Raw genomic sequence first — 25,631 nt, 5'->3', positions numbered from 1 at the left:
AAGTCTCCTCTGGATGGTTGATGTGGAAATATGTCTGCTACTTGATTTCTGTGCGTCATTTATGAGGGCTGTTATCTGATATGAATTAACAGTTTCTGAGGCTCATAATGCTGATAAACTTATCCTCTGCAACAGAGGTAATTATTGGTCTTTTTTTTCTGGAGTTGTCTTCATGAGTGTTAGTTTCATCGTAGCGAATGATGGTTTTCCTTACGACACTTGAGGATACCTTTAAGGTTGTAGCAATTTTCCAAAAACAGTGACCTTCATCTTTTAAAGTAGTAATGATGGGTGTCGGAGGTGGTCCCTATAACAAGCGAACAATGGGAGGAGATTCTGGCTAATGTTCCTAGGTTGTCACCGTGCGAAGCCCAGAGACTTTCACAGATCTACCTGATTCAGAGAGTCTACAGGACCCCCAGCTTCCTACATAAGATTGGAGTGTGAGCAGATGCAAAATGTGAGTGTGGGGAAGCTCATCTATTGCATATGTTTTGGGAATGTCCAAAGATAGGCCCGTATTGGAGGGGGGGTTCTTTCTCTGGTGGATAGAGTATTTGGGATACAACTCGCAGTAGATCCTCGTGTATGTGTGCTGGGGCTAATGGAGGATGGCACTAAGGCTAGTTTCACACTAGCGTTTGAGCGCAGCGACGGCCTGCGCACGGCCGCCGCTAAGCCCCGCCCCCTGCTGCGCCCCCGCCGGTAGCTCCGCCCACCGGCGCATGACGCTGCATGCGCCCTGCGTCCCCTATCTTTATCACAGGGGGCGCAGGCCGTGCGCAGTATGCGTTTGGCGGCGCATGCGTCCTTTTGACGGTGCGCCGACCTGCGCCAAACGCAACCTGCTGCAGTTTGGTTGCGTCGGCGCACCGTCAAAAAGGCGCATGCGCCGCCAAACGCATACTGCGCACGGCCTGCGCCCCCTGTGATAAAGATAGGGGACGCAGGGCGCATGCAGCGTCATGCGCTGGTGGGCGGAGCTACCGGCGGGGGCTCGGCAGGGGGCGGGGCTTAGCGGCGGCCGTGCGCAGGCCGTCGCTGCGCTCATAAACGCTAGTGTGAAACTAGCCTTACCCGGAGTCTCAACTGACTATAGGCATTGGCAGAGTTTTATTCCAAGCGAGAAAACTTATAGCATTCCAGTGGCTGGACTCCCGACCCCCGAATATCAGGGAATTGAAGGGGAGGATAAACAGTAATATCTGGTTGGAGAAAGGAGTGTATATGAAACGTAATGCGATGCGCAAGTATGAAGGGAATTGGGGACCATGGCTAGATTCTCCAGGATTACCATCTGTTCAGATGATTAAAGATAATTTTTCTACGGTAGCAACTTTTAGTGGTGACATCATATTAATGCTCAAACGTGATGGAATATGGGAGTGTATAGACATAGAGACGAGATTCTCTGGTAAGGAGATGGGAGGGAGGGTAAATTGGTTACATAGAAAAGGTATAACCTAATAATTCTGTATGGATTTGATATATATGTTGTATCTGATACGTGCTGTCAGCATTGGAAACTGTATTTAACCATGGTTTGTTTTTCAGTAAAAAAAAAATCTGTTTAAAAAAAAAAAAAAAAAGTAGTAATGAACTATCTTTTCTTTCTACTTAGTTGAATGATTCTTTCCATATTATAACTTAGTACAGTTGTGGAATAAGGTTCTGCACTGTATGGAACTGTGTACCAATGCAAAAAACACATATGATTGTTGAAAATGCTTTCTGAAGGCCGGAGATTCCACAAATCTTGACAAAGCATACCTGCTCTTTGGCAGTCATTCTATCTGACTACCTCATGAAGCTGCTAGAGAGAATGCCTAAAGGATATGAAGAGTTATCATCAGAGTGAAGGGGAGTACGAAGGTTTATCACAGTTTGTTTTCTACACATTTCTTTACTCCTTCTTTCCATGTGTTTCTTCGTTTTTTAGTTGCCTTCAAACATTATCTACAATATGTATGTTCCAATAACAACAAGGATACCGTATACATATCGTAACCCACTTGTCTTTAGTGTGCTGTTGTACTCTATTCAGTGCTGCTGTTGCCCATCTTGCTATGTATTTGACTTGCACAATGTGAAACGTATTACAAAATAAAAATCTGACGAGACAAGAACTTTCTAATATACCTGACCAGAGAAGGTCGTAGGGAATTCTCAATTCATTTTGCCTGGCATGTGTGAAGATTAATTGAGGTTAGGAAAGGCCTTGGTTAACGGACAGTGTAGGAAGGGCTGCCAGCTGTCAATTTCTAAGGATAACCTCTCCTTGTAAATTCTATAGCTTGGTCAAGCTGCATTAATCATTGATAGTCAGGCAACCTTGGTGAATTGAACATTTTTCTTGTAAGCATCGGCCAGGTCCGTGCATCATTAGAACACTGAAAAAGTATCCAACCATCTGTCTGAGCAATAATTATATGTGTGTTTGAAATTATTTTTACATTTGTTAAAGGCATGTTCAGAATATAATAAACAGAGCAAAATGGCATCGCACTGGAGCGTGCACCAACATCTATTCACTTCATCTGTAAACTGTTAAATGGTTATTTGCTTTCTCTCTATAATTTGCTGCATTGTCCTGCAGCATACCTTTAGGCTATGTGCTTGCAGAAATTTCTGCAAGGTTTCTGCATCCCCCTGGCAGCAGAATTACTGCTGCAAAAATGCACATTTTGCCTCGAGTTTTGGTGCATTTTTGACGAGGTTTTATATGCGTTTTTTGCATGGCTTTTTGTACAGCAATGAAGGCTTTTTGAGCTAAATAACGATATAAAAAAGAAAGTTTTTGTGTTGTAATTTCTTGATTCAACAACACCTTTTTCTCTCTGATGCAGTAACTGGGATTAGGGCTTGGTGTCAGCAGCTGTGATTGACACCAAGCTCTCGGCTTAGTAATGAAAAGGCGTCAACCCGACACCCTCGTTACTAAGCCAGTAAGTAAACACAAACACACACACATTGTTACCAGCCTATGTAGGAGCGTTAACAGAATGAACTTACATAGGCTGTAACCAAACAGCAACTTTTAATTTAAAGAAAAAAAAATTGCGTGGTCTCCTGCGTAATTTTCGTAACCAGCAGATGGAAAACAGATGGCTAAGTGCTGATGTTAATATTCTGGGAAGGAGCCAATAGCCATAAAGGTTCCCAGGCTATTAATATCAGCTTACAGCTGTCTGCTTAGCCTTTACTGGCTAGTTTACAGGGGGACCGATGTGACTGTTCCACAAGTGAGATCGCTGTGGGACATTTGGGATTACGTGGACTACGGCGGACAGGCGAGTATATGGTGGTTTATTATTTTTTCTAGGCGACATGGGCATCGGAGATTGGGCATTAAGGTGAGTATATGTTGTTTTTTGTGTAACATTTTTTCTAGGAGATGAGGGCGTCGGGGATTTGATGGTAGGTGAGTACAGTGTGTTTTTTTATTTCTATTTGAATATGTATGTAATTATTTTATATGGGTTTTTTTCAGTGTGAGCATAGGCGCCGGCTGATGAGAGACTACGTCTCCCATCAGCAGCTCCTCCTATCACTGTTATCAGTGGACAGCACACATAGGCTGAAGTGAGGAGTAGTCTCATCAGCCCACGCCTGCTGACCTGTGGTAAGCTTTTTACTGCGGGTCACGCTGACATCTGACAGCATGACCCCGCAGCACTCTGACCGATGGTCTTATGGGCGGTAGCGGAACTGCCGATAAGAACCACCGCGCCGGTGTTTCCCACGCTGTCACACAGATTACAGCTTGGGAAACCCCATAGGAAGCTCGCAAAAACGCAAACAAAAACTCAGCAAATCCGCAAACATTTTCATACCCGTGTTTTTACTGCGGATTTGACTGACTCAATTGAAGTCAATGTGTGGAAAACGCTAAAAATCTGCACAAAGAATTGACATGCTGCAGAAAAAAATGCACTGCAAATACTTAAAAGAAATTTACTGATCATGTGAACAACACTTCAGGATTGTCCTTGGGTTAGCTTGCATAAAACGCAGCGAAAACACATAACAAATGCACTGTGTGCACATAGCCTAAAGCCTTACTAATATTACCTCTTTGTCTACGTCCTATTAGAGGAAATTGACTTGGACATCGGACCACCTTCTCCAGGAAATTCTTTAGTAGCCCCCCACTGATGCATTTGTCACATGAACAGACATTAATTTCAATTAGTTTTATTTTTTTTTCACCTTTTAGTGCTGCATTCTGTTACAATGTACAGATGTATTATTTACACCCCACACAATACTCTAGACATAAATAGATAAAACTATCCCTAAGGTTCCTCACCACCTACTTCTGATCATTAGTTCAAACACTGTTAACTATTTATTTACTGGAAGCATAGTTTTGTTTCCCAGAGCTTTGGTGCTTTTCCTTGTTACTGCTGCTGGTGTTTGCTACAGATTTCATAAGGAAAGTTCTGTATTAAAGGGGTTGTCCGGGCTTTTCACATAATCTCAGTACATATCTGGGCTGCAGAATTATGACAATAAGTAATTTACTTTCTGTCACTAGTTTGCACGGTTTTCTAGATATTCTGAACAGAACGTCCAAGGGGGGGGTGTTATGGCATTGAAATGAGAACTAGTCGTAACCTCCTACTCTACTCCAAACATGCCCTCTATAGCAACAACCCCACCCTCCATAGCTACAGGCCCTCCCCGTCCATATGAAGAAGCCCTCATCACACAGTAACAAATCCTCCCCCTCCAGTAGCCTCACTGCAGAGAGCAGACCACCCAGCTGCTCCTCCCCCAGACACGCTGAACAGTGATCTTTGGAAAGTGAAACTAGTGAGGAGGGAAAATCGTCCTGTATTCTGGGCCACTCCATGATTACAATACATAACTCATTATCAGTAATTCCTTCCCTCACTGTCCCAGGCTGCTGGCAGCAGTGAGAACAGACTGTGTGATGGCCAGTGATGGGGGTCTGCAGCTTCTAATCTGCACTGGGGATGGCAGTCACTGATGTAATCTGTTGTGTGACAAAGCCTCTGCTGTGTGAATGAGACAGCTCTGTGTCACTGATGTCTTCACACAGCAGCAGATTTGGTGCAGTGTATGTGCGAAGCTCCACCAAACTCCCAGCAAGCTCCAGTGACGAGCACCACCCACTGCCCACTCATTGGCTGGCAGTAAACTGCACCAGCACTCATCTTTATCATCATTCCAGCATTGGAAAAAGCACAGCAGTGATCCTATATTTGTGAAAGCAGCACAATACATACATACATACACCCCCCAACACTTCACAGTGTTACAGCTGATGATTGGACAGGCTGCTCCCATCAGTATTTGTGTCATTAGAGACACAGTGCTCACACATACACTGCACCAAATCTGCTGCTGTGTGAAGACATCAGTGACACAGAGCGGTCTCATTCACACAGCAGAGGCTTTGTCACACAACAGATTACATCAGTGACTGCCATCCCCTGTGCAGATTAGAAGCTGCAGACCCCCATCACTGGCCATCACACAGTCTGTTCTCACTGCTGCCAGCAGCCTGGGACAGTGAGGGAAGGAATTACTGATAATGAGTTATGTATTGTAATCATGGAGTGGCCCAGAATACAGGACGATTTTCCCTCCTCACTAGGTTCACTTTCCATAGATCACTGTTCAGTGTGTGTCTGGGGGAGGAGCAGCTCTCTGCTCTCTGCAGTGAGGCTGCTAGAGGGGGAGGATTTGTTACTGTGTGATGAGGGCTTCTTCATGTGGATGGGGAGGGCCTGTAGCTATGGAGGGTGGGGTTGTTGCTATAGAGGGCATGTTTGGAGTAGAGTAGGAGGTTACGACTAGTTCTCATTTCAATGCCATAACACCCCCCCCTTGGACGTTCTGTTCAGAATATCTAGAAAACCGTGCAAACTAGTGACAGAAAGTAAATTACTTATTGTCATAATTCTGCAGCCCAGATATGTACTGAGATTATGTGAAAAGCCCGGACAACCCCTTTAAGCATAATCTGTAAGTTAAGAGGAAAGGTCCGTTGGTTTGGCGCCAGACATAGCATTTAACTTGGTGGCCAAAAAATTACATTTTGGTCTCATCTGATCCCAGCACCTGCCCACGATCATTAAGCGCTATAGGTTGGACGCTGCGAACTTATGCAGCGTTCAATCCAACCCACAGTATCCAGATGTTACAGCATAGTGGATGGGATTTTGAGAAATCCCGTGCCCACTATGCATCCACAGACGCCTGCAGGTCACCCGTGGAGATGGACATGTAGTGCGTCTTTCCAGACTGTAGCATATCTATTTATCTTTTGGAGATGCTCAGTCTCCGCAAGATAAATTTCACCCGTACAATGTATAGGATGCGGTGAATCCGCAAGGGTCAGTGAACACATGCGGATTCACCTGGGTTCAATAGCCGGTAGCGCTTTGGATACAGTGGACATGTGCTGCGTCCAAAGCGCTGCCGTTTCCTGATCGTGTGTACATATGCAAAAACCCCGATAATCCCTAGAACAGGAGTGTGTATTGTTCCATTTGAATGAAGCATTGGTCTTGGATGTGCACCATAGCTCCATTCTTTTTTTTTTTTTTTAACAGATAGCTCTGGCAGTCCTATAGACAATCATTCGGTGAAATACTCTGCTCATTGTGAATCCAGCATTTGTTTTAAAAATGACATGTACGTTTCCAACTTACAGCCAATAGTGAATCCAAAAGCAACGGTTATCTACAGTATAAAGAAAGACTGTCAAAAACTGCAACAGATCCTGAATGTGTAATTCCAGTCTAATGCTTTAGCTTAAGTAAAGGTTTTATATATGAGAGAAAACCGTGTGAAAAAAGTAGACTAGGAACTAAAATACTGTATATTTTATTAGGGTCACTGAGAATACACACAATGTGGCCAAGGGGATACAGAACATGTTCTTTCCATACATACAGGCCAACCTTCTATAATAGCAGCTACTGTATAGACCAATAGCAAATTATAGCACCCGAAAAAAGTTATAAAAAGGAATAAAGAAAGTAAAAATATATAACAGACAGTAATTAAACTGTGTGTGCAATAAATATTTATGTACTGTATGGGTCATAGTGTAAGTAAGTTGTGACATCCAGTTGAAAAGCTGCAGTGAAGGTGCATAAAGTGAGCGACCAACCATCAGGAAATCCATGACATGAGATTCAACATCCAGCAGTAGGATATGGCATGTGATGCCATGAACCAAATCCCAGTAAATAAAGTAGCGAGAGGGAGATGACTGTGCTGAATCCCACACAGATGGATAATGCTGGTGCCACAAACCATAAATTACTACATATTTCTGTAATGTCAAGAAGTTTTATATATAGAAAGCTTGTCTAATGAAATCTTTAGTTTTAATATATTTTATGTATCAACTTAGGGGATGCAAAATGACATGTTGTCAAGTTTTAGAAACAATTATTATTTATATGCACAGGCTAAATCCTTTCCTAATCCCGCTGTTTGACCACACATTACAAGAGCGGTCTGATATAGTAAATAGCCTTGCGTAAGTGTGAGGCTCTTTAAGGGATCATGTCAGCAGGTTTTTGCTATGTAATCTGAAGAACGCAAGTTGTAGGAGTTAAAACACAGATTTCATCGATGAGGTTTTATTTGCTTACAATTGTTTTGCTTATCATTGCTGTGACTAGGGCCATGTAGTTTGAGTCAGTGTTCATTTTGGTGGAGTCTGAGTTGGCATAAAAAGGACTGACTCCAACTCCTAAAATCTATAATAAATTGGGTACAGTAGTTCAGTGTGGGATTTACTGTAAACGTTTTCATAATTTTGGAAAGTTATTAAATGTCCTATAAATGTCTCTTCTGTTCTTGATCTCAGCTTTTAGGTGAGATGAATCTGTGCTGCACTTTATGTACATGCTCAGTAGTGAGGCAGTGCTGTGGAGACGGAGGTTTAGGTGAGATGAATCTGTGCTGCACTTTATGTACATGCTAAGTAGTGACCAGTGCTGTGGAGTCGGAGGTTTAGGTGGGATGTATCTGTGCTGCACTTTATGTACATGCTCAGTAGTGAGGCAGTGCTGTGGGGTCGGAGGTTTAGGTGAGATGAATCTGTGCTTCACTTTATGTACATGCTCAGTAGTGACCAGTGCTGTGGGGTCGGAGGTTTAGGTGAGATGAATCTGTGCTGCACTTTATGTACATGCTCAGTAGTGACCAGTGCTGTGGGGTCGGAGGTTTAGGTGAGATGAATCTGTGCTGCACTTTATGTACATGCTAAGTAGTGACCAGTGCTGTGGGGTCAGAGGTTTAGGCGAGATGAATCTGTGCTGCACTTTATGTACATGCTCAGTAGTGACCAGTGCTGTGTGGTCGGAGGTTTAGGTGAGATGAATCTGTGCTGCACTTTAAGTACATGCTCAGTAGTGACTAGTGCTGTGGGGTCGGAGGTTTAGGTGAGATGAATCTGTGCTGCACTTTATGTACATGCTCCGTAGTGAGGCAGTGCTGTGGGGTTGGAGATTTAGGTGAGATGAATCTGTGCTGCACTTTATGTACATGCTCAGTAGTGACCAGTGCTGTGGGGTCGGAGGTTTAGGTGAGATGAATCTGTGCTGCACTTTATGTACATGCTCAGTAGTGACCAGTGCTGTGGGGTCGGAGGTTTAGGTGAGATGAATCTGTGCTGCACTTTATGTACATGCTCAGTAGTGACCAGTGCTGTGGAGTTAGAGGTTTAGGTGAGATGAATCTGTGCTGCACTTTATGTACATGCTCAGTAGTGACCAGTGCTGTGGGTTCGGAGGTTTAGGTGAGATGAAACTGTGCTGCACTTTATGTACATGCTCAGTAGTGACCAGTGCTGTGGGGTCGGAGGTTTAGGTGAGATGAATCTGTGCTGCACTTTATGTACATGCTCAGTAGTGAGGCTGTGCTGTGGAGTCGGAGGTTTAGGTGAGATGAATCTGTGCTGCACTTTATGTACATCCTCAGTAGTGACCAGTGCTGTGGGGTCAGAGGTTTAGGTGAGATGAATCTGTGCTGCACTTTATGTACATGCTCAGTAGTGAGGCAGTGCTGTGGGGTTGGAGGTTTAGGTGAGATGAATCTGTGCTGCACTTTATGTACATGCTCAGTAGTGACCAGCGCTGTGGGGTCGGAGGTTTAGGTGAGAAGAATCTGTGCTGCACTTTATGTATATGCTCAGTAGTGAGGCAGGGCCGTGGAGTCAGAGTCAGGGAAATTGAGGAGTCTTTGTGGAATGTGTACATCATCTGTGCAACTTATTCTCCATCCAATGAAGCTGATCACAGCTGAAGAGACAAAGCAGTGTGCCCAGCTCCCGCTTTACAGTAATCTTGTTTTGTATTTGGACACCTAGTAATCAATCCTTTTTACATCTCAGACTGTGTTGGTGATTTGGTGCTCTGTATCAGAAAAGTACAGCTACAATTGCTTTAAAGATGTGTTAGGCTATGGTGTTAATAGTGTCCATTGCACTTGCCGGAAAATCTTGCTGTAAAGAATGCTGGAAAGCCAGACTTTAACGCAGTCAGTGGAGTCAATCAGGAATCACCAGTTTCTGTGTAAAAACAGCTTCAACATTGCTGTGATGACCGTAGTGCAAACAGAAGCTCATTAGCAATTGGTAAAGCTGCTAATGGCTTGGCCATACCAGTATTGTTATATCTGTCATAAGTAAAGTGTCCACACTGGCTGTAAGTTAAATGATTGTTGTACATCATCTAAAATATTGTAGCTATGATGATTCTTTTGATAACCCCTCTTTGTATTTTCCTTTTCCAGCTCACTTTGCAGAGTGCACAATGCAGAGTAGCCTTCTTTGAAGAATTGTAATCCATCACCTAAGAACCGGCATATGTCAGAAGTTCTCCAAAGATTTCGGCAAGGGACATATAAAGGCAACAGCGCAACTGTAACTAGGGATTTTCATGAACTTGTTGGAACTGCCATTTTATTTTCTTACTTTTTATCCTCTCCCTGTGTTATTTTTCATTGCCACATGTAAAAAAGTTAACACTACAAGGTGCAAAAATGGAACGGATTTGTATTACATTTTTTTCTTATTCATAACAAGTTGCAGTCTTTGCAAGAAAGGCATAATAGTTCAAATATTGTCCTGGAAAAAAAGGACTTTGTCTGGATTATGTATAATACCGACTTTTTATTTTTGTATTGTCAAGGTGTATGAACAGAAATATGTATATAATATATATACATGCGCTCACACCCCAGTTGTTTAGTTCCCACAATGACCACTGAATTTAAATGTATCCCCATGTCCACTTCAATACTATCTCTTGCTGGTCTGATCATCATTATGAAGGTTATGCTTTGTCATTCACTTGACTCTGGTTTCTTGATGATCTGCTATTTTCACTATGGTAAGCCCAAGGAATGGAAAAGCAGTGTAGTTGGCATGATAACATGATGGCTGTTTTACAAAGTCCTGCCCATTTGCCATTCCACCCAACTCTACTCAGCTTCATGTTTTGATAGTATTTCTTACTCAAAAATGGTATTGCTAGTGCAAAAAAAGTAGAAGAGGAGAATTTACTTTCACTGGCATTTTATATGCCAGTCTGAAACTGATGTGTCGTGTAGTAAGATGCACTAAGTCCATTAAAAGGCACACGTCACTTAATAAACTTGGAGCATTCTGCACTCAAAATCAGCTCTGCTATAAGCAGATGTAGACATTGTTCTATAATTTATGCTCATTTGTTTATTAGATCACATCTGTTTCTTGGCCACGTCACCTCTTGCAAACGGAAGAGCTAAAACGTTCCAAAGTTTGCTACTATTTTACGTCATAAGTGGTGTAAAACCATGGATAAATTCCATTGTATTTAATACTATGGCATCCTGTGTTATCCTAAAGTTGAATTGTATCAGTATTTCCTAATTTATTTTAGTTAAACGCCAGACAAAAAGTTAATTTATTCACAGAATTCTAAGTGCTATCCTGGGGTTGGAGTGATCATACCCCTTAGCTGTAAGGATATCATGTGTTTGCTAAGGCTGGCTTCATACAACAGTAGTGTGGGACCTATAGCACAAAACAGGATCAGATTGCCTGTATATGTGTGGCAGGATTTGATATGTTTTGGTATGAAATATGGAACTCCAGTTTTAAAGCACCTCAAGCATGTTAGAAAAAAAAATGTCACCACTGAAGTTGTATTACGAATATCTGTTCCCTGCCTTTACTAAAATACTTACCAGCCACCATCTTCTGCTCTTCCTGGTACCACTCTGGTCCCGTTGTGCCATTTTATTAACTGCAGCTCCTGTCTGACAGGTAGAAAGAGTTAACAGTCACAAGCTCTCAATGTAAGTCTGTCAGAGTCTCATTCAAGCTCTCATAGACTTACATTGAGAAATGACCGCCAGCTCACCCAGTAAACACTGAGAGTGGCACCAAGAACAGAAGAAGATGGTCGCTTTTAAGTATTTTACTATAGGCAAGGGGCACATATTAGTGATACTACTCCAGGGTTGAAATAAAAAAAATGGAATGGTGCTTTAAGCTGTATTAGGGCCTTGGAGGATGCTAATTCAGTTGTTTGATTTTGTAGAAAAACAGCAGATCACAGACACGGCACAAAACTAAAGTCATTTCATATGGCAACTTTCTGGCTTTAAGAAACACTAAAAGAAATCAAGAACAAAAAATGTGGTAGTCAGTAATGGTTACTTTTTTAAACCAATCATAGGGATAAAATTATGGAATCACTCAATTCTGAGGAAAAAATTATGGAATCACCCTGTAAATTTTCATTCCCAAAACTAACACCTGCATCAAATTAGATCTGCTCGTTAGTCTGCATCTAATAAGGAGTGATCACACCTTGGAGAGCTGTTGCACCAAGTGGACTGACATGAATTATGGCTCCAACATGAGAGATATCAAATGAAACAAAGGAGAGCATTATCAAACTCTTAAAAGAGGGTAAATCACCATGCAATGTTGCAAAAGATGTTGGTTGTTCACAGCTGTGTCTAAAATCTGGACCAAATACAAACAACATGGGAAGGTTGTTAAAGGCAAACATACTGGTAGACCAAGGAAAACATTAAAGCGTCAAGACCGGACACTTAAAGCAGTATGTCTCCAAAACAGGAAATGTACAACTAATCAAATGAGGAACGAATGGGAGGAAACTGGAGTCAACGTCTGTGACCAAACTGTAAGAAACCGCCTAAAGGAAATGGGATTTACATACAGAAAAACTAAACTAAAGCCATCATTAACACCTAAACAAAAAAAAAACAAGGTTACAATGGGCTAAGGAAAAGCAATCGTGGACTGTGGATGACTGGATGAAAGTCATATTCAGTGATGAATCGCGAATCTGCATTGAGCAAGGTGATGATACTGGAACTTTTGTTTGGTGCTGTTCCAATGAGATTTATAAAGATGAATGCCTGAAGAGAACATGCAAATTTCCACAGTCATTGATGATATGGCGCTGCATGTCAGGTAAAGGCACTGGGGGAAATGGCTTTCATTACATCTTCAATAAATGCACAAGTTTATGTTGATATTTTCATAAACTGTTTGGGTAAGAATACAAGGACAGAACAATGGAAAGGATACCATTGTAGGCATTTACTACAGGCCGCCTGTGCAAGCTGAAGATATGGATGAACTCATTATGCATCAAATGGACAAGTTCTCCAAAAAATATGACATAGTTGTCATGGGAGATTTCAACTATCCTGACATTTGTTGGGAATCTCTCTCAGGCAAAACTAAGGTCAAGGAAATTCTTATCCTCTCTTGCTGACAACTTTATCTTCCAAAAGGTAGGGGAGAATACAAGGGGATCTGCTAACTTGGATCTAATCCTTATAAACAGGGAGGAAATGGTTGAGGAGGTAAAAGTGGCTGGGACCCTAGGAGATAGCAACCATGCTATTTTAGAATTTTGGATAACTAGAGGAGGAAGACCTGTGAAGACACAGACATCAAGGTTAGATTTCAGAAAGGCAGATTTTAAGGGATTCAGAAAGAGAATTGGAGGGATCCAATGGCTGGATATCCTTAAGGATACATTTAAGGAAACCAGGATGGATGAACATAGAACTTAAGCACATGCTGAAAAGGAAGAAAGAAATGTTAATAAAATGGAAAGAGGGAGGCATATCTAAAGAAGAATATAATGCTGTCTGCAGAACTTGCAGGGCACAAATCAGATTACTAAAGCTGACAATGAATTGAGGCTTGCAAGAGATGTCAAAAGCAATAATAAAGTATTTTGGGGATATGTCAAAAGTAAAAGAAAAGTCAAAGATGCTATAGGATTTTTACAGGATGAAAATGATGAAATGGTAAGACAGGATGTTGAGAAGGCCGAACTTTTAAATTCCTGTTTTGCATCTGTTTTCTCTCAGAAAGGAAATGTAACATCAACTGTTCTTCACTGTCCTATTAAGGGAATAGAAGAATCCAGGATATCTATAAACAGAAAGATAGTGGAGGAAACACTTAGCTAACCTAAATGAATTCAAGTCTCCAGGTCCAGATGAATTACATCCCAGAGTACTGAAGGAGATAGCAGAAGGTGGACCCAGGCAACTATAGGCCAGTGAGCCTGACTTCTATTCCAGGAAAGATCTTTGAACAAATTTTTAAACAACATGTATGTAAGTACCTGGATAAGAATGAAGTGATTAAACAGACTCAGCATGGGTTTGTACCTAATAAGTCATGTTAGACTAACTTAATTTCCTTCTATGACAGAATCACTGATTGGGTGGATCAGGGAAATGCTGTAGATATAGTATACCTTGACTTCAGCAAAGCATTTGACAAAGTATCTCACACAATCCTTACTGAAAAAATGGCTAAGTATGGAATGGACAAGGCAACTGTTAGGAGGATTCATAACTGGCTTAGTGATCGGACCCAAAGAGTGGTCGTTAATGGCTGCACATCCAGTTGGAAGAATGTCTCAATTGGGGTACCACAGGGCTGTGTCTTGGGCCCTGTATTGTTCAACATCTTTATCAACGATTTAGATGAAGGAATTGAGGGTAAACTGATTAAATTTGCTGATGACACAAAGCTTGGAGGGATAGCTAATACTAGAGAAGAAAGAGAGAGGATTCAAAAAGATATAAATAAACTGGAGTAGTGGGCAGCAACTATAAAAGAATGGTTTTTAACAGAAAAATGCAAAGTACTACATCTGGGCAATAAAAATGAAAAAAGCATATACAGAATGGGAGGAATAGGGCTAAGCAACAGCACATGTGAAAAAGACGACTGAATATGAGTCAACAGTGTGATGCAACAGCAAAAAAGGCAAATGCAATTCTAGGATGTATTAACAGAAGCATACAGTCTAGATCACGTGAAGTCATTATTGCCCTCCTACTCCTCTCAGATCTCATCTGGAATACTAGTTTTGGGCGCCACATTTTAAACCTGCTGTTATGTTCGGTCAAAAACGACAGATTTTGAACTTTAATATTTTTTTAAAATATTCAAGATGCGGTTCTGAAACTTGTGGTTGATTGACTTTTCCCTCATTTGAGGGGTTCTTACTATGGGTACTTTTATTTTTGTTTACTTTTTGCTCCACAATTTTTTATTCACTTGTACTGTTCGGTCAAAAATGACCGATAGCCTTTTATAGTGATCTCCAGCCATTTTTATGAGTAAAATAAAGGAGCTATAATCTCATTTTGGAATATATATTACATCTACTACTATTTATCAATTTATTTAGGCCCTTTTGGTCCATGCAGATTTACACATACATATATTTTCTCATTACAATACTGCTGATGGATTACCTTCCAGTATAGTTATGTGCCAAATATTTTTACCCTGCTGTTCATGTAAAATAGTTCAATTCAGTTCTCAACATTTCATATTGTAAATGAACATATTCTCTTTTTTTACTTGTGTTCCCTGATCTAATTTCTGTGAAATGCTGACCTGAAAGAGTACTAATAAATTCTGTCCGAAAAGTGTGTTTGCTTTAAGGTACTGTCACACTTAGCGATGTACCAGCGATATGACGCGGTCAGGATCACTGGTACAAAGCTAAGTGGTCGCTAGTGAGCTGCCACACAGGCAGATCTCACCAGCGACATCGCTGGGGACGGGGATCGCTACTTACCTGTCACACCAGGCGATCCTGCGTCCTCCCGCCCGGCTCCACGCGTCGCTCGTCCTCACAGCAGGAAGCGCCGCAGGAAGCTGACGACGAGAAACAGTCCTGAACGTTCTCGCGCGATCAGCGATAACCAGCGGGGGAGCCGGTCGCTGGTAAGTATCAGACACAGAGATATCGCTAGCAATATCGCTATAACGTCACTAGTTATAGCGATATTGCTAGCGATATCTCTTAGTGTGACATGCCCTTTACTCTAAGCTCTTATCCTAAAGGGTGGGGGGTGTTTTATTTTATCTTATCAGTAGACAATTGCCATAGTAGTTTATCCAGTTTCATTTTCAGTCCAGCTGGAGACAGCAGAGAGGACATATACAGATATCAGAGTTCTGAAGGATCATCGTTAAATATGCAATATGCATAAATATTTCAATAAAGCCATGTTAAATGTTTTGACACAAAAAAATAAAAAGAAAGTTTTTCTTTCCATTTTTCATTTGTTTATAAACAACCAGGTTCACATACAATATACTGCAAAAATTATTCAATTAAAACACTTAAATTAGCTAAAAATCAAGACTTTATTAGGTCCGGTCAAAAATGACCGGAACATAACAAGTGTATAGTGGTAACGAACAGAATAGCAGGGTTGAAAAAGACATCAACAAACTGGAGCAGGTTCAGAAAAGAGCCACCAGAATAATGACCGGTCTGCAAACTGTGTCTTATGAAGAAAAGTTGCAGGATTTGGGAATGTTTAGCTTGCAAAAGAGAAGACTGAGAGGACACTTAATAGCTGTCTACAAATATCTCAAGGGTTGTCACATTGTAGAAGGATCATCCTTATTCTCATTTGCACAAGGAAAGACTAGAAGCAATGGGATGAAACTGAATGGGAGGAGACACAGATTAGATATTAGAAAAAACTTTTTGACAGAGTGATCAATGATTGGAACAGGCTGCCGCGAGAGGTGGTGAGATCTCCTTCAATAGAAGTCTTCAAACAGAGGCTGGACAGACATCTGTCTGAGATGATTTAGCGAATCCTGCTTTGAGCAGGGGGTTGGGCCAGATGGCCCAGGAAGTCCCTTCCAACTCTACGATTCTATGATTCTATTTTGGACACTTTTCTTATCCCATTAATTGAAAGCATGTTTGGGAATGATTAAATCATTTTTCAAGATGATAATGCATCCTGCCATAGAGCAAAAACTGTGAAAACATTCCTTGAAAAAAGACACAAGGTTAATGTCATGGCCTGCAAATAGTCCAGATCTCAATCCAATTGAAAATCTTTGGTGGAAGTTGAAGAAAGCGGTCCATGACAAGACTCCAACCTGCAAAGCTGATCTGGCAACAGCAATCAGAGAAAGTTGGAGCCAGACCGATGAAGAGTACTGTTTGACACTCATTAAGTCCATGCCTCAGAGACTGCAAGCTGTTATAAAAGCCAGAGGTAGTGCAACAAAATACTAGTGATGTGTTGGAGTGTTTTTTTGTTTGTTTTTTCATGATTCCATAATTTTTTCCTCAGAATTGAGTGATTCCATAATTTCTCCCTTATGCTTGGTTTAAAAAATTAACCATTACTGACAACCACATTTTTTGTTCTTGATTTCTTTTAGTGTTTCTTAAAGCCAAAAAGTTGCCATTTGAAATGACTTTAGTTTTGTGCAATGTCTGTGATCTGCTTTTTTTCTACAAAATTAAACAACTGAATGAACATCCTCCAAGGCCGGTGATTCCATAATTTTTGCCAGGGGTTGTATATGGATACACCTAAATAAAATGGGAATGGTTGGTGATATCAACTTCCTGTTTGTGGCACAGTAGTATATGGGAGGGGGGAAACTTTTCAAGATGGGTGGTGACCATGACGGCCATTTTGCAGTAAGTCATTTTGAATCCAATTTTTGTTTTGCCCATTCTGTAACTTTAGCGCACCGATCTGGCACCAGTCGTACATCGCTTTGGCGGATATTAGCTACTCACAAATGGCACCCTTACAAAATCCAGTTGCTGCAGCATCTCAACGAGGATGACCCAGATCGGCTCGCTGAATTTGCAGAATGGGCAAAACAAAAATTGGAACAGGACCCTCAGTTTACACAGAACATTATGTTCAGTGATGAGGCAAACTTTTTTGGGTGGGCCATTTATATGGATACACCTAAATAAAATGGGAATGGTGACAGTTTTCTTGCATAGGGTGTCTTGCATTGAAATCTGATGCAATGACCCGAGTACTGCATTCACCAGACATCAACACAATTTCTATTCGCTCTTCATGTGTTATCCTCTGCGACATGTCAATGGCTGTAAACAAAGAGAAACTTGTAAATAACTCATGAAAGAATAAAGTTACGCTAAAACCAAGCACACCATTATTTTTCTTGTGAAATTCTCAGTAAGTTTGATGTGTCACTTGACCCTCTTGCCATTGGAAAAAATAAAGTTGGATTCAAAATGGCCGCCATGGTCACCACCCATCTTGAAAAGTTTTCTGCCTCCAATATACTAATGTACCACAAACAGGAAATTGACATCACCAACCATTCCCATTTTATTTAGGTGTATCCATACATGGCTCACCCTGTAGCTGTGGCATGTGCACCCACCCCAGCTCCGCCCATTTTGTTAGAGCTGGGAGAAATTGTTATCAAAACACCAAAAGTTTCAAAACTTTAGCTCCACTCCAAAAAATTTAGCAACTTTTCAAAGCTTTTACTCCTGCAGCATAACACATCCATATACTGCTGTGCAATCTAGGATGTTTGCTCAGAACTGAAGGTAGGTAATGTTGTATGTTATTGAACAAAGCACTTCTAGCAATGCATTAAAAGTAAGACAATTCTTAAAATGTGATGTGCTCTTTTAGATTTAGTACTTTGTAAAGCAAACATATTCTGGGGCATGAAACTCTTGGAATTTTTGAGTACTGGAATTGCATTAAACATTTGGTTTGACTAGGGTCAGGAGAGTGAAAGGTTTCTGCTTACAAATGCTATGGACTTATGACCTGCTAAAATGTATCTACGTTTTCTCTGTACATACTGTAGTAATATGACTTGGTCACTTAATTAAAGAGGACCTGACTTTAGCCATAATTATGCTTTTTTTTTTTTTTTACCTGGTGTAAAATATGGCCCTTCTGTATATAAATCTAGTCTTTTTTTTAGCCAAGTTTGCTTTGTCCTCATCTCTTTATGGTCTTCTTCATAAAGATCACATCCCCTTAGCTACGGAGAGTAGACTTATATACAAGGAAGTTGAGGCCAGATCTCAAAAACAGAGAGGCGCAGGCGAAAAAGAAACAGCAGCACTGACACCGAATGAAAACACTGACATTAATGGGAAGTGACAGGTCCTCTTTAAAATATTTAATCCTTGTCCAAAATGTTATTGTAATGTGAAGACTTGGATGGTTTCATGCTTGATATGGAAATTAAGTTAATATTTGATACAACTCCAGTCTTAAAGGGTATGTCCAACCTTGCAATCAAATATTTCTTTTACTTCACATATCCTGTTTCATACATGGTTACGGACTAGAAATAACTCCTTGTCGTCTGATCCTGCTGTTTATTCGATGAAAATATTTTGCTTGCAAATGTGGACACGTGCTACAATCTCTGTGCATTGTTGGTGTCAGCCCTACTATTCAGTTACATTAATGACAAAGGACCTGTAAGCAGCGTTATATGGAGTTACAAGCATGGTCTTTGGAAAAGAAAGTGGTTATATAATTCTTTCATTACTAAAACGCATAGTGATCCTTTGGGGACAAACCAATACACGTTGAAATATTAACCACATGAACTACTACTAATAATAGTATTCAAGATCTTTGTGTTTCTCCATGTCACATGGAAACCAAGATCACCAACCTTTCTGTGTGCTCTGATATGAACCACTCATACTATCTCAGCTTACGGGATCCATTGTGGGTGTTATTTTTCGGAATACCTTATTAAACTTAAACCAGCAATCACAATCAAACAATTAGATTGCAGTTAAGAACCTGTAATCTACTTCTGAACACTAAATATTTTCTAGTTATGCTGTTACAAAAGTTTATTTTGTATGACCACAACTCATTTTATTTCTTCCGTGTCCAGTTTTGCATCTAGTTCCCGTAGTTGGCGATACTACATCAGTCTACTTTAGGCCCAATGACGGCATCGCCAGGTTCCATCGGGACCTGGCCATGCCGCCACAGTTGCGGGAAGACCCACATGTTGATTTAAGGGAGGACGTGATATCAGTAAGAGATGAAATGAGTCCTAGTGGACCATTCATCGCTCCCTCACATGACTCTCTCTAGTTTGTAAAGTCCTGTTAATTCTCTTTCTTTGCCAGCCTTACACATTTGGCATGAGTAACATTTTCTAAATCTGTGACAGTGCAAGGGAGGCGGGGGGCTGAAAAGAGAACGGAGGGAGTCGTTTGAAGAGAGGCTGCTGCCATGTAATTGTACTGACCTATTTCATGTCCCTGTGATGGATTTTAAAAATGAAACTGCAGTATTTTTATATGTATATTTTATATATATATATATATTTAGCCTGTGTCTTCCTGCCAGACTTGAGGTTACTTGACTGGTGCAGGGAGTGTTTCAGTATTGTTTTGTTAAAACAAAGTGTCGATTTTAAATAAAAGAAAAAAAATGATTAAAGTGTGTGACTTATTGAAGAGGCACGTATTTGGGAGGGTGGTGAGCAAGCCCGATTCACATCTGCATCAGCCCCCATTACAGAGCCATCTTTTTTATTTGGAAATAATAGCGTTGAATGCAGCACTTTTTCCCTCCCAAGTTAACAAATCTAATGAAGCCCCTAAGTCATTGGGGTCAATTGCTTACTGCCATTGCTCATTGTGCAACTCATCTGGCACTGTGGAGTGATTTTCGATTATGACAGTATAATAAACAACATAAATCTTGTATAAGATATTAAATGTTTTTTGGATCCATACACTTGTGGGAGGTTTACAGGACGGAATGATTCATTTGGTGCTGCAGTCATGATAAAAGATTAAAAATCTGAATGCAGTTTCCATGAACAGATGAACATCTAGCGTTGTCCACAGTACTAACATCAGGAAATCCTATCGGGAGAGGGAATAACATGCAAACAAACTTGTCTTCAATATGGCAGCCACAGGACTATAGTATGGTTTAAGAAACCGATTTACACAATAACCTGTGAAAAATACATTTCTCCTTCGTCTCATTGGGGGACACAGAGACTGTGGGTGTGTGCTTCTGCCGTCTGGAGGCCGACACTAAGTGTACAAAAAAAGAGTTAGCTCCTCCTCCGCCGCATACACCCTCGCCCCTAGGCCGGGCGTAACTCAGTTTTTGCTTAGTGTCTGATGGAGGCACACGCAGTCTGGAGCTCCAGACTAGATTTTTTTTTTTTTTTTTTCTTTCTTTTCCCTTTTTTTCTATGAAGATAAGACAGGGGCGACGGATCCTATAGAGAGGATCCGATCTCCCCAAATCATCAACGGGCGACCACGTGTGAGTAACCCTCCACGTGTCCTCTCCCGCACCGAGGGACACATCTGGGACTTTTTGGCCAGACAACTATTTTTTTTTTTTTTTTTTAAAAGAGGGGCAACGCGTCCTGATAAGAGGATTCGGTTTCCCCATAACTTCATCAGGCGAGCACGTGTGAGCAGAACCAGGGGTCAGCCTCCACGTTGTTCCTCTCCTACAACAACAATGTATGGAGGCCCCTTCCACCCCTTGGTAGTGAGTCCAGGGGCTGAATTGGAGGCGCAGGTGAGCCGATCTAGTTTGTGGACGTGGCGAGTACAGGGGGAAGAAGCCGGTACCAGAAGTCCCCCCCCCCCCCCTGCCGGGGATGGAGCCCACGGCGGATGGCCCTGCTCACCTTTAATATTTGGGGGATCCGCTCCTGGAGCGCACCGCAAGTTTGCCCCGGTGTGTAACGGTAGCCAGAGTGGCGTTGCAACCGGACGCCGCACACCGCGTGTACCGGAGTGCGGCCGGAAGCCCGCCGGCGGCCGCGGCCCCGCTGCGGGAGGAGGTCCGTGACTATCGTGCGAGGCCGCGCGCCGACTTCCGGTGGTAGCCGGAAGTCCCGCCCACTGACGTCGGGGAGACGCGCTGTATAGGAGCAGGAGGCCTGGGGGTCAAGGGGTGGAAAACGGCGGGCGCACAGGTCCCGGAGAGGAGACTTCCGCCCTACCACCTCGCGTCCACGCATCCGGAGCTTCCCGGGGTACTTCAAACAGGAGTGGGACCCTGCCGGTGGGTGAGTGTAACTCCGTTTGGAGAACCGCACTGGTTGTCAGGGAAGGGGTTACCCTCCTCCTCCTTCTACCCTGCCTTCAGCCTGTGCAAGTATGTCTGCCAAAGGGAAAGCTCACTCTTTCCTTTACGCGGTTTGCGTGTCCTGTGGGGTCAGGCTGCCAAAGGCACAGGCGGGTAAATATTGTGAAGCCTGCGAGTCGGAGCGCGCCCAGGAGCCCCCCACTGTTTCTGAACCCAGGGGTCAGGACCCCCCGGAATGGGCGGTGTCCTTATCGCATTCTATGCTGTCCCTCACAAGGGCAATTGAATCCCTTCAAGGCCCGGGCAGGAACAAGGATGGTGGTCTGCCAGCGGAAGAGAGCTCGTCCTCGTCTCAGGACCCTCCAACCATTAGAGGTCGCTCCAGTACCAGGCAAGCTCATATCAAAAGGGCTCGTTCCCCGTCGGCCGGGCCCTCCGGGGCTTCGGCGGCGGGTATTAGGGCATCCCGTTCCCCGTCGCTGAGCTCAGGGAGCGATCAGGATGAAGGAGAGGAGGAGGAGGCCTGGAATCTAGAAAGCCTGGGGTTCCAGGACTCGGTGGACAGTCTCATTGAGGCAGTCAACCAGACATTAGAGATCGAGGACGAGGTGCCCACAGCCTCAGGTCACAAGGTCTCTTTCAAGAAATCCAGGCGACCACATAGAAGGTTTGCCACGCATCCGGAGTTTGAGGAGCTAGTCCAGAAACATAGAGAACACCCGGATAAGCGTTTTGCAATGCAAAAAGCGCTGCAAGCAAAGTATCCGTTTCCTCCTGAGCTCCATAAGGGTTGGGTAGAGTCGCCAGTAGTGGACCCACCGGTATCACGTTTAGCATCAAGATCGCTATTGTCGATACCCAGTGTTTCTTCTATAAAGGACCCAACTGATCGCCTCATGGACGGGCTTGCCCGCTCGGTATATGAGGCAGCAGGGTCGGCTCTGGCCCCCTCCTTTGCGGCAACTTGGGTGGCTAAAGCCATGGTTTCGTGGGGGGACGCTCTGTATAAGGCCCTCCAAGACAGGGATCTGCCCGCGGAGGTCTTGGAGGTGGCAAATCAGATATCAGGAGCGAGTGATTATCTTGTCAGCGCTTCACTGGACGCGGCCGAGTGTTCGGCTGTTGCGGCAGCGAATGCGATCGCCATTAGGCGTGCATTATGGCTGAGGCTGTGGAAAGCGGATTCTATCTCTAAAAAATCCTTAACCTCATTGCCTTTTCAGGGCAATCGGCTGTTCGGTGAGAAGCTGGACAAGCTTATCTCAGAAGCCACAGGGGGGAAAAGTAGTTTCCTCCCGCAGCAGAGAAGTTGCCCGGCATTCAGGCAAACGCAGAGGCGTTTTCGACCCTTTCGTAGCCCCTGGGGGGGGACTTCGGCCAGGGCATACTCCTCCGCAAACGATGGCCAGAGTAGGGAAAAGCAAGCCTCTTACAGGGCCAATCCGCTGGGTAGAGGCCGAGGCCGTTTGCCCAGAGCGAGGGGGGCCAGGTCCCAAAAACCTCCAGCTAAATGACTGGAGGCGCTCCGTACCTACGGACGACAGAGTGGGCGGACGCCTACTAGGGTTCAGCCACGTTTGGGTCGCAGTGACACGCGACACTTGGGTGGCAGAACTAATATCGTCCGGGTACAAGATAGAGTTTGTCGGACGGCCACCACAGCGAATCTTCCGTTCCCGACTTTCCAAGACAGATTCGCAGGCGGAGAGTTTGTTACAGGCTATAATGACGCTACAGCGCAAAGGGGTCATCGCCCCAGTGCCGCAGGGCGAAGAGTCGCAGGGGTTTTACTCCAATCTGTTTTCGGTCCCCAAAAAAGACGGGACTGTGAGGCCAGTACTGGATCTAAAGATCCTGAACAGATTCATCAGGGTCAGGCGATTCCGGATGGAGTCCCTCCGCTCGATCATTGCAGCCATGGATCCAGGGGAATTCCTGGCCTCGATCGATGTGCAGGATGCATATCTGCATATTCCGATATTTCCCCCACACCAGAGGTTCCTGCGTTTTGCGATCGGAGGACGTCATTTCCAGTTTGTGGCTCTGCCCTTCGGCTTAGCCACTGCCCCCAGAGTCTTTACAAAGATAATGGCGGTGGTTATGGCCATCCTGCATGCATGGGGCATAACGGTGTTACCTTACCTGGACGACCTTTTGGTAAAGGGGCCGTCGTTTCAGGAGTGCCAGGACAATGTCAGTATCACTCTGGATACCCTGGCCCGTCTGGGCTGGTTGATCAATCGGAGCAAGTCGTCTTTGGTTCCAGCCCAAAGAATCGTGTTCCTAGGCATGATTTTCGACACCTCCCGGGGGCTGGTGATCCTCCCTCAGGACAAGGCGCAAAAAATCAAGCAAGGGGTACGGAACCTTCTACAGCCGGGCACCAGATCCATCCGGTACGGCATGAGTGTGTTGGGCAGAATGGTGGCGGCGATGGAAGCAATCCCGTTTGCCCAGTTCCATCTCCGTCCGCTTCAGCATGCGCTCTTGACAGCATGGGACCGGAGGCTGCTGTCTCTCAGTCATCGGTGCAAGTTGTCTCCGCTGGTACGAGGTTCACTCCGGTGGTGGACTCGCGACTCGTCTCTGGTCCAGGGGAAACCCTTTCCCCCGGAACAATGGTTGGTGGTGACGACCGATGCAAGCCTGCAAGGTTGGGGAGCAGTTTTCCAGAGTCACATAGCCCAGGGGCGGTGGTCCGTTCAGGAGATAGTTCTCCCGATCAACATTCTGGAGATACGGGCAATACGATTGGCCCTGCAACATTTCCAGTGTTTCCTGAGACACCGGCCGGTGCGCATCCAGTCGGACAATGCTACAGCAGTAGCATATGTCAACCATCAAGGGGGCACGCGCAGCCAGGCAGCCATGCGCGAGGTCGGACTGGTACTGCGTTGGGCAGAGAAAAACCGCGTGGTAATTTCAGCGGTGTACATTCCAGGAGTCGAAAACTGGGCGGCAGATTTTCTCAGCCGACAGGGGGTCGCGGCAGGGGAATGGTCCCTGCACCCCGAGATCTTTCAGCAGATCTGCCAACGGTGGGGGACACCAGACGTGGACCTTATGGCATCCAGAGAGAATGCCAAAGTACAAAGGTTTGTCGCTCGATCCCTCGATCCGCAGGCAATCGCAGCAGACGCTCTGGTGCTCCCGTGGAGCCAGTTTCGTCTCCCGTACTTGTTCCCCCCGCTGCCGCTGCTTCCAAGAGTTATCAGGAAAATAAGGAGAGAGAAGGTTCCAGCAATTCTGCTGGCCCCAGACTGGCCCCGGCGGGCCTGGTATGCAGATCTGGTCCAACTAGTGGTGGACGTACCCTGGCGTCTTCCAGATCGGCCGGACTTACTGTCCCAAGGGCCGATCTGCCATCCGAACTTAGGGGCCCTGTGTTTGACGGCGTGGCCATTGAATCTTGGCTGTTAACACAGGCAGGATTCAGGCGCGATGTGGCGGCCACGATGGTAAGTGCCCGAAAGCCTTCCTCGGCGAGAGTATATCATCGAACTTGGGAAGTTTTTTTCCGTTGGTGTAGGGATCGTGAAGTGGCTCCTCTGGTTTTTTCGATCCCCAACGTACTGGCTTTTCTACAGGCAGGGCTGGACGCAGGGTTGGCTCCGAGTTCGCTCAGAACGCAAATCTCGGCCCTGTCGGTGCTTTTCCAACGAAAAGTCGCTTCCGTCTGGCAGGTTAGGACGTTTATGCAGGGGGTCGCACATTTAGTACCCCCCTATAAGGCGCCGACGGAATCATGGGACCTGAACTTGGTGCTCAGGGCCCTTCAGGAGGCTCCTTTCGAACCATTGCAAGAGGTCTCCTTACCTTACCTGTCCAGAAAGGTCGTTTTTCTAGTAGCTATAACGTCTATTAGGCGGGTTTCGGAATTGGCGGCCTTATCTTGTAAACCGCCGTTCCTGACCTTTTATAAAGATAAGGTAGTTTTAAGGCCAGCTCCTCCCTTCTTGCCGAAGGTTGTGTCTGCATTTCATATCAACGAAGACATTGTCTTACCCTCGTTTTGCCCGGCACCGGTGCACAGGGTAGAGAAGGCTTTGCACACCCTGGATCTGGTAAGAGCTCTTAGAAGGTATGTGACAAGGACAGCGCCATTCCGCCAGACAGACTCTCTATTCGTGGTTCCAGAGGGGCGGCGGAAGGGACTCGCTGCGTCCAGAGCGACTTTGGCCAGATGGGTTCGCCTGACGGTCCAA

General features: G+C 44.1%; 1 protein-coding gene across 5 annotated transcripts in view; it reads left to right on the top strand.

The window, feature by feature from the left end:
* NF2 (NF2, moesin-ezrin-radixin like (MERLIN) tumor suppressor) overlaps positions 1-25,631 on the top strand; it is a 193,352-nt gene that overhangs the window by 166,334 nt on the left and 1,387 nt on the right. The window contains exon 17 of one of the 5 annotated variants that reach the window (XM_073554076.1): positions 9,784-19,800. The exons of the other annotated variants lie outside the window; for them this stretch is intronic. Coding sequence (XP_073410177.1) covers positions 9,784-9,834 — 51 coding nt within the window. The 3' untranslated portion in view covers positions 9,835-19,800. Of the gene's footprint in view, positions 1-9,783; positions 19,801-25,631 lie in introns of those variants that run through there. 5 annotated transcript variants of the gene reach the window in all.

This window comes from Dendrobates tinctorius, unplaced genomic scaffold (genome assembly GCF_039654945.1).
Source record: "Dendrobates tinctorius isolate UK_male_01 unplaced genomic scaffold, ASM3965494v1 ptg000206l, whole genome shotgun sequence".
NCBI lineage: Eukaryota > Metazoa > Chordata > Amphibia > Anura > Dendrobatidae > Dendrobates > Dendrobates tinctorius.
The sequence above is the reverse complement of the archived record's forward strand: the minus strand, read 5'-3'. Positions and strand labels throughout refer to the sequence as shown.